Source organism: Pezoporus occidentalis, unplaced genomic scaffold (genome assembly GCF_034315485.1).
Source record: "Pezoporus occidentalis ecotype Australia unplaced genomic scaffold, CSIRO_AGI_Poc_V1 ctg274, whole genome shotgun sequence".
NCBI classification, from domain to species: domain Eukaryota; kingdom Metazoa; phylum Chordata; class Aves; order Psittaciformes; family Psittacidae; genus Pezoporus; species Pezoporus occidentalis.
Genome location: NW_026914653.1, coordinates 337,565 through 352,300, shown reverse-complemented (window position 1 = coordinate 352,300; position 14,736 = coordinate 337,565). Strand labels below are relative to the sequence as shown.

Sequence of the window (14,736 nt, the reverse complement as noted above, 5' to 3'; positions counted from 1 at the left end):
GTCCCCTATCCTCAAGAAACCTTTAGGAAGTGTAACTATGGCCTTCATTGGGGAGGCTTACCGCTTCCTCAGCCGCTTCCTGGAGTCCTCAAGCGTCCTCTTTAACTCTATCACAGTAGGAGGGGGAACAAGAAACATTCAGATACCCAGCAGTATAAAATATATCCCCCAAAACATGGTAATGCAAAATAGCCCCTGGCCAAAGGCCATTCTACTGATGCTGTTCACCTCTGGTGACTTTTCCACACTTGACATGAAACTTGGAGCCAGTTTTCTCTGCAATCCTCATGTCCTTTGATGCTATTAAAGTCCATCACTTCCTAGTGATTCCTCTCTTTCTAGAGAGGACACCCAAGAAACCTACTATTTCCCAGCTGTGTTAACATGTTGGGTCCTGATGTATTTGACATGACAGAATCCTTTTCTAGCACTAATGATTCCTGAATCATTAACTAGAACAGCTCAAAGCCATGTCTAAGATCATCACTTTTCCCAAAGGTAAATAGTAAGCAGAGACAACACAACATGAAAGATCCATTAACCCTTCTCTCACTTTACAAGTTTGGGGCAGTAATAATGTGGTAGAGAGAGTATCAGCTTTGACCCCCTGCCTCAAAAGAAAGGAGCAATCTAGCAAACTTACCATCAGCAGCATGAACAGGGACGTATTTGGCTTTCCTCTTAAAGCCAACTGAAAACAGAACAAATCAGAACAAGCCATAATTCAGACTAACAGCAGTAACCCAATGACAAGAATGGGTCAGTTATATTTAACCACAAAGTGCCCGTTTCACTGCACTGACTATAAAGAGAAGCAGGGAACTGAGGTCAGGTGGCATCTGAAGTGGGATGGATCCCTCTCAAAAGGCTGCTTCATTCAATGCTGTAAAGAAAGGACTGAGCCACTTTGACACTAAATCCAGAGTGCCTGATTATGGTCCAGTGCGGTGACAATAATACCACTTTCTTCTCCCTTGCCTCATACTGTCATTGAGTGACCAAACTGGGGGGAGTCACAGGGGAGCTCCAGTCCTCAGTGAGGGAAAAAGTAGACCTTCACACCAAGGATACTTGGACAATGCTCTGGGCACCCACCCACAGAGGACAGCAAAAGTATTTGAGCCCAACAGACCTTTGGAGCACAGAACCTGTCAATCCTACCTTGTATGATCCTGAGGCCAGCAGAGCATGAAGCTTCCCCATATTCATTCACAGCAAAGCAACGATACAAATCACTGTCTTTTGCAGTGAGCTTGTTTACCTTAAAAAGAAGAACACAGTGAAAGCTCACAGGGATGTGCTGTGGATCAGCTCACACTCGCTCAGCCTCTAACAGCTACTCAGTGACATCTCAGATCTTTCTTCTGTTACCAGAACTACTCTGAAGAGCTTTGTTTGCTTATCTTCATGACATCTCAGATCTGGTAACATAGAATCATAGAGCATCAAGGGTTGGAAAGGACCTTAAGATCATCCAGTTCCAATGCCCCTGCCATGGGCAGGGACACCTCACACTAAACCATCTCACCCAAGGCTCTGTCCAACCTGGCTTTGAACACTGCCAGGGATGGAGCATTCACAACTTCCCTGGGCAACCCATTCCAGTGCCTCAGCACCCTCACAGTAAAGAGCTTCCTCCTTAGATCCAATCTAAACTTCCCCTGTTTAAGTTTGAACCCGTTACCCGTTGTCCTGTCACTACAGTCCCTAATGAAGAGTCCCTCCCCAGCATCCTTATAGGCCCCCTTCAGATACTGGAAGGTTGCTATGAGGTCTCCAGTCATATCTCTATTGCCCACTGCAGGTTTTCCATTGCTCTCCTGCTTCCATGCGTCCCGTCTGAAATAGTTGATATTTACCTGCAGAACGAATTCATTTGTAACGCTATTGAAGAATGTTTCATATTTGGCAGGGTCATCCATTCTGCCTTGTGTACGCGTCCATTTCACGTCAGGGGTTGGGACACCTCTGACCACAGCTCTGAAGATGGCATTTTTACCTTTGAAAAGAGGCAAGAAACTAGTTAAGACAGGCTTGAACATGAAGACTTTCATGGCAAGCCCCTTATGTTATCAATGGCGTGATCTCCAGAGTGAGACACCTCTGGTTTAGGCAATTCTTTTTGTTTTCCTCTTTAAAAGACGCCTAAATTACCAGTTAAAGTTGCATTAAATGCCAAAATCACTGCAAGCCATCTGCCCTAATCTCCACTCTATCTTACTGTCTTTCAAAGAGATGACTTGAAAACTCATCTCTAAAATTCACCACTGACACAACATGGTCAATGTGGGTTTACTGCACAGCCACACAGATAGGAAGTTATGCAGCCAAAAGAGCAATTCTTTGGTGTCTTGGTCTTATTTTCATCTCCCTCAATATCTGGGCAGGGCCAAAGAGCAAGCAGTTATTAGCCCAAGTCCAGGTTTGTCTGTATTCAATCATAAAAGGCCTTTACCATGTGGTCTTAGCCTGCAGACATGGCTGCACAGATCCACTGATCAGCTCTGAATTCAATGATGCTATAGCAAGTTCAGCCTAGACCTGCTTCTGGCAGCTTGCATGCACTACTTGTACCACAGCCATGAAATGCCCAGATCCATTCTGATCACACACATATTCCCTACAAGTTCCCATTCCTTCTCTTTGCTGGGACCATGCTGGATGTTAAATAACAAAGGACTTGCTGTGCTGGAGTCCCCTATCTCTAGACATCAGTAAAGTTCATCTGTGAATAGTTGTAGCTCCTGATCTCTCTTTCATTTGGATAAGCTTGGATTTAACAGAAGGTGGAAAAAGGAAAATACCCCTTCTGCACACTGAAGAAAACATGTTCTGAACAGACCACACTGTACCACAACTGGGAGCACCCATGCAGGGTACGATGGACTCCCTACATGTCATCCTTCTGCAACTTCTTCCTCACCTGTTAGCCTCACACCACTTTGTACTCCAACCACACCAGGCTCTGCTGTTTGAAGAGGAAAGGGAGGGAGAAGAGAATGGGGTTTGCCTGTGAGCTCTCTCCTTCTCTGCTCCCCTAAGAACCTGAGTATTCTGCAGCTGCCCACAGGCATCTCCAACAGCTTTACCACTGCCCAGTACAAACCTTTCCTTCCAGAAGGCTTCAAATACATTAGAAGCACTATAAACCAACAGACCAGAGAAGTGACTCGTGTAGGTGAGTGGGAGTGTCTGTCACAGGGCAATAGAAATGGAGATGAGTTATCCATGGATGTAGCTCAGGGTGGGAACAATTGCTACCTTTCTTTTGCAATAGTTTTGGCCTTCAGATGACCAACACAAAGGTCTCTCCAGGCAGTCTTGCAATGTTTCCCACACCCTTCTGCAGTCACCACCAAAACACTCACTTGATGCAGCAAAACCTGCTGCCAGCAGATTCTTATCAAAAGGCATCTTCGGACTTTTCCTGAGATTGCAGCACTATTATTAAACTCTGATTATGCCTTCATCAAATTTTAGTCATTCTGGTTGCAATTCCCCATGCCCCAAGACAGCTCCCCAGCTAGGAGTGTCAGCTCTGCCATGCACTGTCCACAACGGGGCAATGATGATATAATGAAAGACACTCATAGTGCCTGAATTCCCTAATATCTTGTATATGAACTACGAGGAACCTACTGTAAATGAACTCACTTGGAAACGTTAGAGAGGCTGAGCGAGGGGAAGCTGGTGGAGCAGGAGGGATGTACCACTAGAGGCCACTGCGCTCCTTCAGAACGTCTCAATGGCTCTTGAAACTCAACGCACGGTGTGCCCGCACTGAAATCCAGGCTGCCAGGATGGGTTTTGTCTTGTGAGGAAAGAGGAGCCACACGAGCTCCTCAGGCCGCTCCACTCCAAAACCCAACCAAACCCCAAATTACTCAATTACTCTGCAAGTGAAGACATTACTGGGAGGCTTCCCATTGCCTTAGGTCTCAGCTCTAAGATGCTGCCTTTCCTGTACTCTGTGCAAGATCCATATTGCTTCTTGCAGCTGCAAGCAGTACAGCTGCCCTTAAAAAGCAGTTAATTTTAGTGCTGAACACTCATAATACAAGCTAATTCAACGGGAAAACCCCAACTTTTTTCAATGTCCTTCATCTTTTGCTGCAAAATACTTAGAGAGCTTCCTGTAGGATTTTCTGGATTGCTGCATTCATTAGGAGCCAGATTCTGATCTTGCAGGCACTAATGAAAGCTCAAGAGACCTCTATCAGTACTGATGGAGTTGTCAACAGTACAATAAAGATTTGGGCCATACAAAACTACTTTTCTGGTCTAGTCAAATCTGTTCAGAAAGGAGCTTGATTTAACAGCAATGGTTCATGTAGGTGAGATGTGGGGTCAGGTCTCCAGGCCTGTGGCGTTGACTCTCACCTTCCTCCAACGTCAGAGAGACAGGTTTCCGCTCAAAGTCAGGTGTACTGCATCCCTCTGGAACCTCATCCACAAACTGGGTGATGAGAACACCCGGAACCAAAGATTTCTTGAGGGGTTTTACTAGAAAGTCAAGGAAAAATACATTCCATTAAATAACATGTTTGCCCTTTAGAAACAATCAGCCTGCATTGTCTCTCTGGGACTGTTCCTGCTCAGCTCCTCTTGGATTATAAAGGACACAGCCATTGCAAGGAATGGAGGCTGGAAGCGTGTCCGAAGGTTGGAGCATCAGAGTTACTGGTGTCTCTCCTTATGGTGGTGAGGCAGATGTCAGACTGCTGAACAAGAAAAGCAAGCTGGGTTCATTCCCATGGGTACCCCTAGGAGCTTTCACAGCCGCATCTGTTCTCTCACCTTCCTGATGGCTTGTCATGATGCTTTGTTCAGCTGCCCCTGGTCAGCACAAACAGGCTACGGGTTCTCCTGTGAAAGAGACAAATCGTTTCATTATCGACAGTCCCCAAGGGGAATGCTCACTTTTATGACACCGTTTGCCCTTCCTCACTTGCCACATCCTAGCAGCCAAGCTGAGAAAGGCTTGCCAATGAACACATCATGACACAGCTCTGAACCAACACAAACCAGGTATGAAAACGGCTAGCAGGGCTGAATGGGAAACGTACACATGTAACAGCATCCCTCTGTCACCTCTTCCATCTCCATGTCACCTGGCTTTCCTCCAAAGACCTCCTCTCGTGTTTCAGGCAAATATTACACCACATGGCACTCATGTGGTGAGTTCTGATGGATGGCAAGAGCAGTTGCTGAGAAGAAAGCCAGAGATGGATGTCTAAACTGGGGCATGAAGCAGCAGCACCTCCTGATCTAAATTAGCTTGTCTAAATTAGCAACAGACCTGAGAGCACACTAAAAGCTACTATTTACTTTGGAAGGAAATGGTAAAGCGTGAACTTGGCATTAAGTACTTATTGTTAGAGATCACTCGTGTGACCTTCTGCCAAAGGTGTCTCTCCCCCTGTATTTATAAACTGGACAACATGTAATGTAACACATCACCATCCTGCAAGCAAACTGTGAAGGCAGATTTCTTGTCACATGAGAGATGCTCAGAAACTCTAGAGTTACCGAAGGTCTGAAAGAGCAGTTAGATTAGATTCCCATGTGGCATTAATGCTGCGTCTCCATTTACCTCCTGCACTCCTTCAGTCAACAAAGGCACACAAGAGCAGGCAACTTTGAACAGCTTGAAAAGGCAGATGGACTTTGTCAGCACACCTATGACCCTACATCAGACACCCGTCCAGCCTGGTGCTGCCACACTGCACCCGATGAAAACTCAGAGCAGGACCCCATCTATCTCGGAGCTGCATGATCTGTGTGATGCTGACTTTGTGACCTTAATACAAATCTTATTTTAGGGCTCTACCTACTATCCAAATGTCCTAACTTGGAAAACCATTCTGTGAGCCTATGGACTTCAGTGGATGTGCACATGAAACAGGAAGGGGAAATGGTGCATGGGACTGCGGGAACAACAGCCAAGACCTGGCTTTCTCTCTCCTCCTGCTCTGGCGTGGGTAACTTGTTGCCATCCACCAAAACAAGAGGCTTCCACGTGAGTGTTCCAGCTTTTGTGTGCTGATATTTTGGCACGTCCCCACAGTTACTGCTGCAAACCACTGGTAGGTGGTGTAAAAATTGCCAATGAAGGGGAAGAAAAGCTTGTGGGAGGGAAAAAGACCCGAAGCAGACATGAAACGAAGATGATTCCAGGGCACCCTGCCCTGCAGCGGGCAGGGCATTGCACAGCAAATAGCAGAGATTTTCAGAGACTCTTGATCACCCTCTTCTGATGGATGTAATTTGTCCTCCAAAGCACTGAACTGTATTAATAGCAAACATTATAATCCCCTATTGCCTTTTGCAGCCTTTTATCTTCCTAAACATGTCACCACTCCTGGAGCTGAAGTGCCTAATGCTTACAACTTTCAACAAACATGATTGCTTGACATTAGCTTGCGGAGGCATTCCCCTAAGCTCTTATGATGTTACACTCACATTTGCTCTTTGCTACTCCTGTCTTCTTCCCCTCCACACTTGGCAACACTGATGAGCATCTACACTGAAACACAAACATGGTCCAAATTCTCAGGTCCAAAGCCACCAAGAAACCTATTGCTTATGGTACCAATGGTTGTTCTCAAGTCCAGAGTGACTGTGGATATACGTTTAATGCTAACCTATTGAGAGAGGGCTACATCCAAACCTAGTTTATAAAAGGAAACAAATACTGGTGATGTTTGTATAGGTGGTGATAGGCACCATGTACACATTCTCTCAATGTACAACATGCACTATGTGCACTATGTGTAAACTGCTGAGTTTATAGGGCCTGAAATATCCCAGAAATCCACTTGGATTAAAGATAAGCTGCTGTGAGTGCTTAAACTCCTGTGAATTCATACCTTCTGGAGGGCGAGACAGCAGCATGGTAATGCCACACATTGACTGCACAGTTAAAATAACAGTGCCGGGATATGCGAGAGAACATTCCTTCTGCAGAATTAATCCAACCACATGGCATTTCCTAGTGTCTTCTGTGTTAAAAGAGGCCCAGAAAATATCAGCTGGCAGAGCCATTCAGACCCTGCCCTGCTTACTGTTAACATTTCTACTCCCTTGTTACACGAATAACCATGGGTTTGCTTTGACTTCAGGTCAATCCCAGAAAAGGAAATCACAGCATCTTTTAAAAGAAATGGAAGACAGCAAAAGCCTTCCCAAAAGTACCACGGTGTAAATCTCATCTTCACTCACAGGCGCTTCCAACATGGGTGTCCAGGTTAAGATGATCACAGAGGTTGCTATTTATTCAACAGAGGCAAATACTTCCAAAAGGCAACCTACTCCTCCCTAGGGGAAATGCTGTTGACCAACATCCCCCCGCACAAGAGGGCTAATACTGGAAGTGGCTCAACAATCTCACTCCTCTGAAAAACACATCCTTGTTATGCATTAGGCTCGTTCATAATCAAGGCTTGGATGTTCCTCACCCCAGGCAGAAAGCTGTCTGTTTTTCAGCTGCAGAGACGTCCCCTTTGGAGGTAGTAGCAAAGTTTCCACGGCTTTGAATGCAGAGCAGGAGCAAGCCCTTGGCTAGTGAGGCTATTTTTAACCTACCAAAATAAGCCAGGTAGCCTGATGGGATGGGAGGTCTGCTCTTCAGCTTGCCCATCTATCATTCTGGCTGGCCGAGGCAGAGCAAGAGCCCATTCCCTTTTGCAGCCGGACTGCACATCAGCGATAGGGCCATAAATCAGCTCAGTGAATAAGCAAAACATTTTGGAGTCACAGGGTTTGGAGGCACTCGTGGTGTCACAAGTAGTTATTTACGAGGCTCAGGACAGTGGAACACACAGACAAGATGTGACATAATTGCTGGCAGAGGCCGGTGAGCAAAATTAACCAGACTGGTGGAGAAGTGACAGGCACTGAGTGGTTCATGTAGAGGTGATGGGTACAGAGCCATGCGAGGTACCACATCCTGGGAGTGATGAGGAGTACAAAGCCATTAGCACAGATGGCAGTAGAAGACTTGAATCATTACAACAAATCAATCAGCAGCAGATGCAGCAGTCTAGTTCTTGTAATTCCTAAAGATGAGGACAGTCCTGACACAAGGAACTTTCTAAGCAAAACCCCAAGGCTTTGTGAGCTCAGCCTCAGATCCTTCTTGTGCTTTACACCAGAGACCCAGGTTCTCACTGAGAAGAAGCATCTCTCACCTCAAATTGCTCTTTCAGGTTTGGGTGGGCTTTCTCTGTTTGGGCAACCTGGCCTAGTGGAAGGTGTCCCTCCCCATGGCAGGGGGTTGGAACTGGAGGAGCTTAAGGTCCTTTCCAGCCCAAACCATTCTATGGTTTGTTGACTTTAAGTAATATTTTGAACTTGAATCTTCCTATTTCAGAAGACTTTTAAAGGAAAACCTCTAAGAGTTTGGTTAGAACCATGGAACTGAAGGCCAGCAACTGCAGAAGCACAGCTCCATGCAAACTCCTGGGCATGTCAGAGAGGGGGAACGTCACAAGCACTCCAGTGATGAATTGAGGTCTTGTGGAGAGTGGGGAGGAATGCCCAAGGATCAGATTTTGTGTGACTTATTCCTTTGGTAAATCTATACTTAATTTGATCTTCTCTTCTGCCTCGGGGATTATGACTCTAAGTGATTGCTCATGCTGCCCACAAGCTACGTACACATACACCAGATACGCTCTATAGCTATTTGTTTACAAAAGTGGCATTGACACAAAATGCCATAAGGAGACATACACAAGCTGTATTTTCTAAGTGAAGGAAAGCAAGGGAGCCCCAACAGCAATGAACTGAAGAGTGAGCTCAGGTCAGTCTGGGATGACAACACAAGGACAGGTCAGTGTGTTCCTGTCGATGTCCGCAGCACATCCATGAATTCTTGCCTAGCAGACATGCATTTTCATACAGTCAATGAATGTCAAGCAAGGATCACAGAGCGAATACAACAGATGTCCTTTAGGAAAAAACAACATATCCCTACTTACTGCCCTAAGAAATGCGTGCAAAACACATTAGAAACCATAGTGTACCCATACCACAAGTCCCACGTTAGCTACATGAGATAGTTATGGCAGATCTACAGCAACCTGGCATCTTCCCAGGGAAACCAGTGCACGCTACAGGACACCACTCCTCCCAGAACATCCTCACCCATTTTCAGACCCACTACACCAGAGAGCACTGGCTGCCATGAGAGCGATGGAGACACTGCACACTCCCAGCTCTCTATCACCCACACACAAATCTCAGTGGGGCCATGACCAAACTCACTGCTTTACAGGTTGAACTTCTGAGATGATCCTGCTCGAAGTCAATATTGCATCTCCCAGGACCACGGTGGCTTCTTCTGTTGGCTCAGGCCACAGAGCTCTTCATAGCTGTTCAATAGGTCTCTTGGACACAGATATTAGCGATCTGTATGAAAGAATCCGTGCCCCTTATTAGCCTGCTGTAAATGTTACTCAGTGGCAAAAGAAATGAGATTCCTGTCCCTCTCACACCTCTCCCCTCTCCTAGAAGCTATGTCTGTGCTCAGGACCTGCCCACAGTCTGCTCTGTGTAGTTGTAGGGGGCTCATTATACACCCATGGTCCCACAGGAGCAGGGGAGGTGCCATTGAGCCCAGAGCCTTTGGCAAGCCCCAAGCAAGGCAGTGGGCCAGCTTGGTCAGATGTGACCATCAGTCAAGACAACACTGGATTTCCAAATGCAAGCTTAGTCAAGACTTCGTGCCTTGAAGAAGGACAAGCATTTGTATGGATCAATGGCTTCTCCAAAGAAGGAACAAGCTGTACATCCAAGTTCTGTAGGACACACCAGTAGACTGGTTCTCAGAGGCAACAAGTCCTTAGATCTCATGATTCCTTAGCAGAGAAGTCAAAACAGCGGGTTATTGCACTTCTGTATGGAGTGACCATGCCTGGGCTTGGCCTTCATACCCAGAGTCTTTCAGTCTGTGCTATTCTGAGAGGTCTGAAAGAAACCCAGCTCCTCCTAGAACAGCCCCACTGCTACAGCCAAAACAGACACCTCAAAGTGCAGTCTTCCCTTCCAACCAAGCCACAGGCTGATCCCATGAGCAGCACCAGGGCCACCGATTTCCATGGACCAGTTTACACTAGAAGTGCAAGCAGCATATTGTGTCCTAAAATCCTTTGTTTCCAGTCTGCCCTTGCAATCTGTAAACCTCCTTCCCCTACTCAGAAAGCAGAGGTACCTCTGTTTAATTCCTGATGTTCAGAGATGGCCAGTCTAGGACTGAATGCTACCTTCTCCCAACAGCACTACATGCAGACAACAAAGCCTGATCTCTTTGAGCATGAAAGTCTACCTTCATCACTTCTGGCTGCGAGCATACAATCTTGATTCCCTTTGCATTGTGTCCCACATATTCATATTAAATCCCCATGTTCAACTCTGAGGGGAAGGGCTGGTTCCTGAAGTTGGCAATCAAAGTATTTCTATCACGGTGACCATGGCTCACGTGAAGTTTTCCTCTGGTTTCCCATCAGAAGACTCGAGTTCTGAAATCTGTGGTTAACAAAGGGAACATACAGCAAAAACCTGGTCCTGTAGCTGAGACTCGTGTCAAATAGGACAAAGAGAGAAGAACCACAAAGAGCACCATTTCTGCTCGTCTGAGGTAAGCTTTCAGTTGAAAAGCCACTGGCAGTTAGCATTTTGATCTGTCACACATCAGCTGTTCTGATCCAGAGACCAAAACTTCTCCTTTGTAGCCCTGGGCATCACCATTTTAATCCATTTAAAATATAAATGCGACAATTAAATTCTGGAGTAGTTTTCTTCATTCTTTCCTTCTTTTTGACAGTGATTGCTGCTGACAGCGTTTACACCTTCCTCGTTCCTAAGAAAGCAATGCCAATAGAGGAAGCTGCAATTGTTCAAAAGCTTGGGCTGAGATCATTCAGTGCTGCATCCCTTGTTATGTTCACAGTGATACAAAAGTAGAAGCAATTCCAAAACCAAAGATATGAACAATTTAAGAGTTAACAAGCCAAGAAAAGAAGCCAGCAAGGGTTTTCCACCTGCTAGTGGAGAACCCTCTCAGTAGCAGATCCTATTTTCTATCCATATCCTCAGCAGTTTCCCACCTTTCTTCACCTTTAGGCCATCAGGATGCTTCCTGAGACATTGACTGGGTGCTGTAGCCGTAACATTAAGTACCTTTAATACAACCAGTTGCTACACAAGACTCTAAAGACACCTCATGTAAGCCATGGGAACGCTCCCTGAGGAAGCGTTTATTGGCGTCTACCAAAACCTGAATTGAGGGCTCATCAGCTGCAGCAAGAGCCTTCCCCTAAGCAGAGTTAGCCCAGCCAAAGGACCTGCACTTCCCAGAGCCACAAGGCTTCCTGCTGTTCCCATGTACGCTTCATTTCCAGTGGTTTGCTCCCCACTGGCAGTGCACTGCCAATTATATTTAGTCTCAAATCACATTTAGCTGTTGGGGTCTGCTTGGACAACTGAGGAATTCCCAATTAGAAAGACAGTTGGATCTTCCAAGTACCAGAAGAGCCACAATTCTGCCTGGTCCACTGAGGCCAGACCTGGTAAGACTTTGCCTTATTTCCAGCCCTGGTTTTATGGTTTCCTTGGCTGGGAAGGAATGGAGACCTCTCCTACAGATGGGCTGATAACTCAAAACCATCTGTGACAGAGCAAACTCCTCCAAGCCACTGACCTTCTTCCATTTCACAGTTTGTTTGCCACCCACCCACCCAAAAGTCCTGTTAACCCCTGCATGCCAGTGGATAAGCTACCACATACCACTGAAAACCTGTAAAATGTCACAAGGAAGCCCGGGTACATTCAGCAGCAGTCACTGCTTCCACTGCAAAGGGGATGTGTTTTGCCCTGGAAGCAAGTTCATCCCGCTGATGAAGGGCAGTGAGGAAGTGTCAAGAGGCAACAGCTGCAGGGCAGTTATTCCAGGACTGAATTTGAAAGTGTATTTTATGTGGAAATGAGACTCTTCAGATCTTCTGTTCTCCCTGCGATTCCCTTCTTTGGTATACGAGGATGAAGGCGACCCAGTCTGACCAGTGACAACGGGCACAACACCTCCTATAGACTGTTGGTGCCCACCACGTGGCTTCAAGCAAGAGCTGAAGAAACCAGGACACAGTAGGTCCAAAAAGCTGACTGGATTTTCCAGCTCATGAGCAGATGACCAAGGTCAATACTTGAGTCACTTGGCCAAGCTGCACCGTTCCCCTACAGCATGGTCACTGTGCTGAAGGTCAAGGGGATGTCAGGGAGGCTTTGGGGCAGAAATACTCAGGGATATGTAAGAGGTGAAGACATGCAAAGCTCAGTAGTCAGGTTCAAAGTCTATTTTGACATAATAGCAATAAGAACTCCATAAACACTACGCAAGAACCCAAAAAGTTGCATTCAAGGATGGACAAGGGCATGGAAAATGGAATAAAGGTCCAAATTCAGTGAAGACTACCTGCAGCCCTACAACCACCCACACACTGTATCAGATCAGGAGGGCTGAGAGCACTGATCTTGCTGGCCCTGTACAAATTAAAGGACATTCTCTGTTCAGTTCAAGCAATGGACCAGTTGGGTCACAGAATGGCATTTTGTTTTTAGCTGGAGAATGCCCTGCACTAGGATGAGGAATGTACATACACCATGTATGGGGGTGCCCCAAATGAGTCTTCTGGACTCATACTACTGAATTTTATATAAATGTGATGCACTGAGCATTGAGGACTCCCAGTTCCCTTTGATTTCAGTGGAAGATGGAATTTGGAGCTCTTTAGAGATAACTGCTCTAGTGGAAGGTGTTCCTGCCTGTGGCACAGGGTTGAAACTGGATGAGCTTTAAGGTCCCTTCCCACCCAAACCAATTTATGATTCTAAGATGCCTGGACCCTCAAGACCATCTCATCCATGTTGTACACCCCAAAAAAAATTTAAGGGATTATTTTAAGGCTCAAAGCCTTGGTTATTTTACTGACCATACTCAAGATGCCAGAGTCCCGTTTGTCAGCAGCAAGCGGAGGTCCATCACTGCTCACACAGAGCCATGATCGGACCCCCACTGCAGTTAACTGGACTTTCACATGCTGAGATGCAACTCAACATAAGGAAAAGGTTAAAATCAGGGTGATGTATTCAAGCAGCAGCAGTGTCTGCTTTCACATTGAGGATTAGTCCCCTCCTTCCCACAGTGTACAGAATTCCTTCTGTTCCCTTGTTCACACTGATTTAATCTGTTTGCATCTATGACTGACTGGAGGTGACTTGCTAGCATGATCTGTGATTTAGATGGAGCCCGGCTACCCATAAACTTGACATTCCTCCTTTTCCCTTGCCACAGCTGCTCTCACAACTACTTTTCCTGCACCTTCCGACACCTGGGCTGGCCAGCACTGGAATTTCCTTGCCCTTCTCAAAATCATGGACAACAAAGATGCGATTAAACATACACATTGTCAGACACATCACCCCGTCAGCACTTCTTGAGGAGCTGAAGAAGACATCTTCACCCACCATGTGCTTTAGCAAATGCAGTCAGGCATGCCTGCACCACCTGCACTTGGCCCCATACTGCCAAAAGTCTTCTTCTCCAGCTGAAACCAACAATGCATGCCTGAACCATTTCACATCCACCCCTTGGGCATGCGGAGGGTTAATAAAGCTCATTGCATGCACTGAAACCCACTATATTGTGCTGTGTGGATGCCAGGAGGCATTCAAGTTACAAAGCTGCTTCTCATTTCTCCCCCTCCCCAACAACACAACACAACCAGACACAACAAACCCTCCCGTTGTGATTTATTTGCTTTCCCAAGGAGCCAGGAGCAACAGATGAGGAAAACCCAGTCCTCATGAGGAGCTATTTTAATGTTCCGTGCCCTGATGTGCCAGCAAGTTTGACACTGAAGCAAATGGGAAGAAAATCCCTCTGAAACCCCCAGAGGACACAGCATGTGGCACCTTCCCACTTGCATTAGCTTCACATTATTCCCAGCGTTGTTGTAGTACTGCCCTGCCTGACCTGTGCCTGCACAAGTTCATGTCCGGCACCTCCAGAGGACTCCCATCGCTGGGAATGCTGCCCTATCCCTTCTGAAGGTTGTCCTCCGTCAAACTCTCGCCTTTCCCAAGCGTGCCATAAAGTGCCATGGAGAGCCAGAGAATGATGCCAGCACACAGCAAAGAATAACCGAAACAGAAATAATCCCACAGGAAAGAGGCCATCTCTCCCCATTCAACCCCAACTTGCCCCAGAAATCCCCCAGTGCCCCAAAAAGGTCGCAGCGCTCCCCTTTCCCCCAGCATGAAACCAGCAGGGACCTCAGCTCCCCATCAGTCACCTCCTCTGCCTTGTGAAGGTGACCACAAGCAGCCCAGCACTCACCTGCGGGTGCCACAGCAGAGCTCCTTGCGTTCCCTTGGCGCTGGCAAAGCCACAGCTCACCCGAGTCCTTCCTGCAGCCTGCGTTCGGCTGTGGGATCAGTCCCTGGGATCCTCTCTCAGCTGCTCCCTCTGCCTCCCCTTCTCTCACACGTGCTCCCTCTCGCTCTGGTAGGTGAAGCCTGTCACAGGGCTGTTAGCCGGCAGGACAGATGATTGCTGCGTGGGGACGTGATGCACCTGCCTCCTATTCGTTATTATTTCGGTCCATACCAGTAATGGTGCTGGACGATTCCGAGATTAACGTAATTCTCCAGCGTGTCCCAGTTGGAGTGGGGCTTTCG

The 14,736-nt window shown here is 46.8% G+C and overlaps 1 protein-coding gene across 1 annotated transcript in view; it reads right to left on the bottom strand.

The window, feature by feature from the left end:
• Positions 1-14,507, bottom strand: part of IGFN1 (immunoglobulin like and fibronectin type III domain containing 1) — a 35,810-nt gene extending 21,303 nt beyond the window's left edge. The window contains exons 1-8 of the mRNA XM_062624880.1: positions 14,396-14,507; positions 9,268-9,411; positions 4,798-4,866; positions 4,381-4,503; positions 1,860-1,999; positions 1,162-1,261; positions 644-691; positions 62-107 (exon numbers count right to left, since the gene is read on the bottom strand). Of these exons, the coding sequence (XP_062480864.1) occupies positions 62-107; positions 644-691; positions 1,162-1,261; positions 1,860-1,999; positions 4,381-4,503; positions 4,798-4,816 (476 nt within the window). The 5' untranslated portion in view covers positions 4,817-4,866; positions 9,268-9,411; positions 14,396-14,507. The remainder of the gene's footprint in view (positions 1-61; positions 108-643; positions 692-1,161; positions 1,262-1,859; positions 2,000-4,380; positions 4,504-4,797; positions 4,867-9,267; positions 9,412-14,395) is intronic.
• Positions 14,508-14,736: the final 229 nt, after the last annotated feature.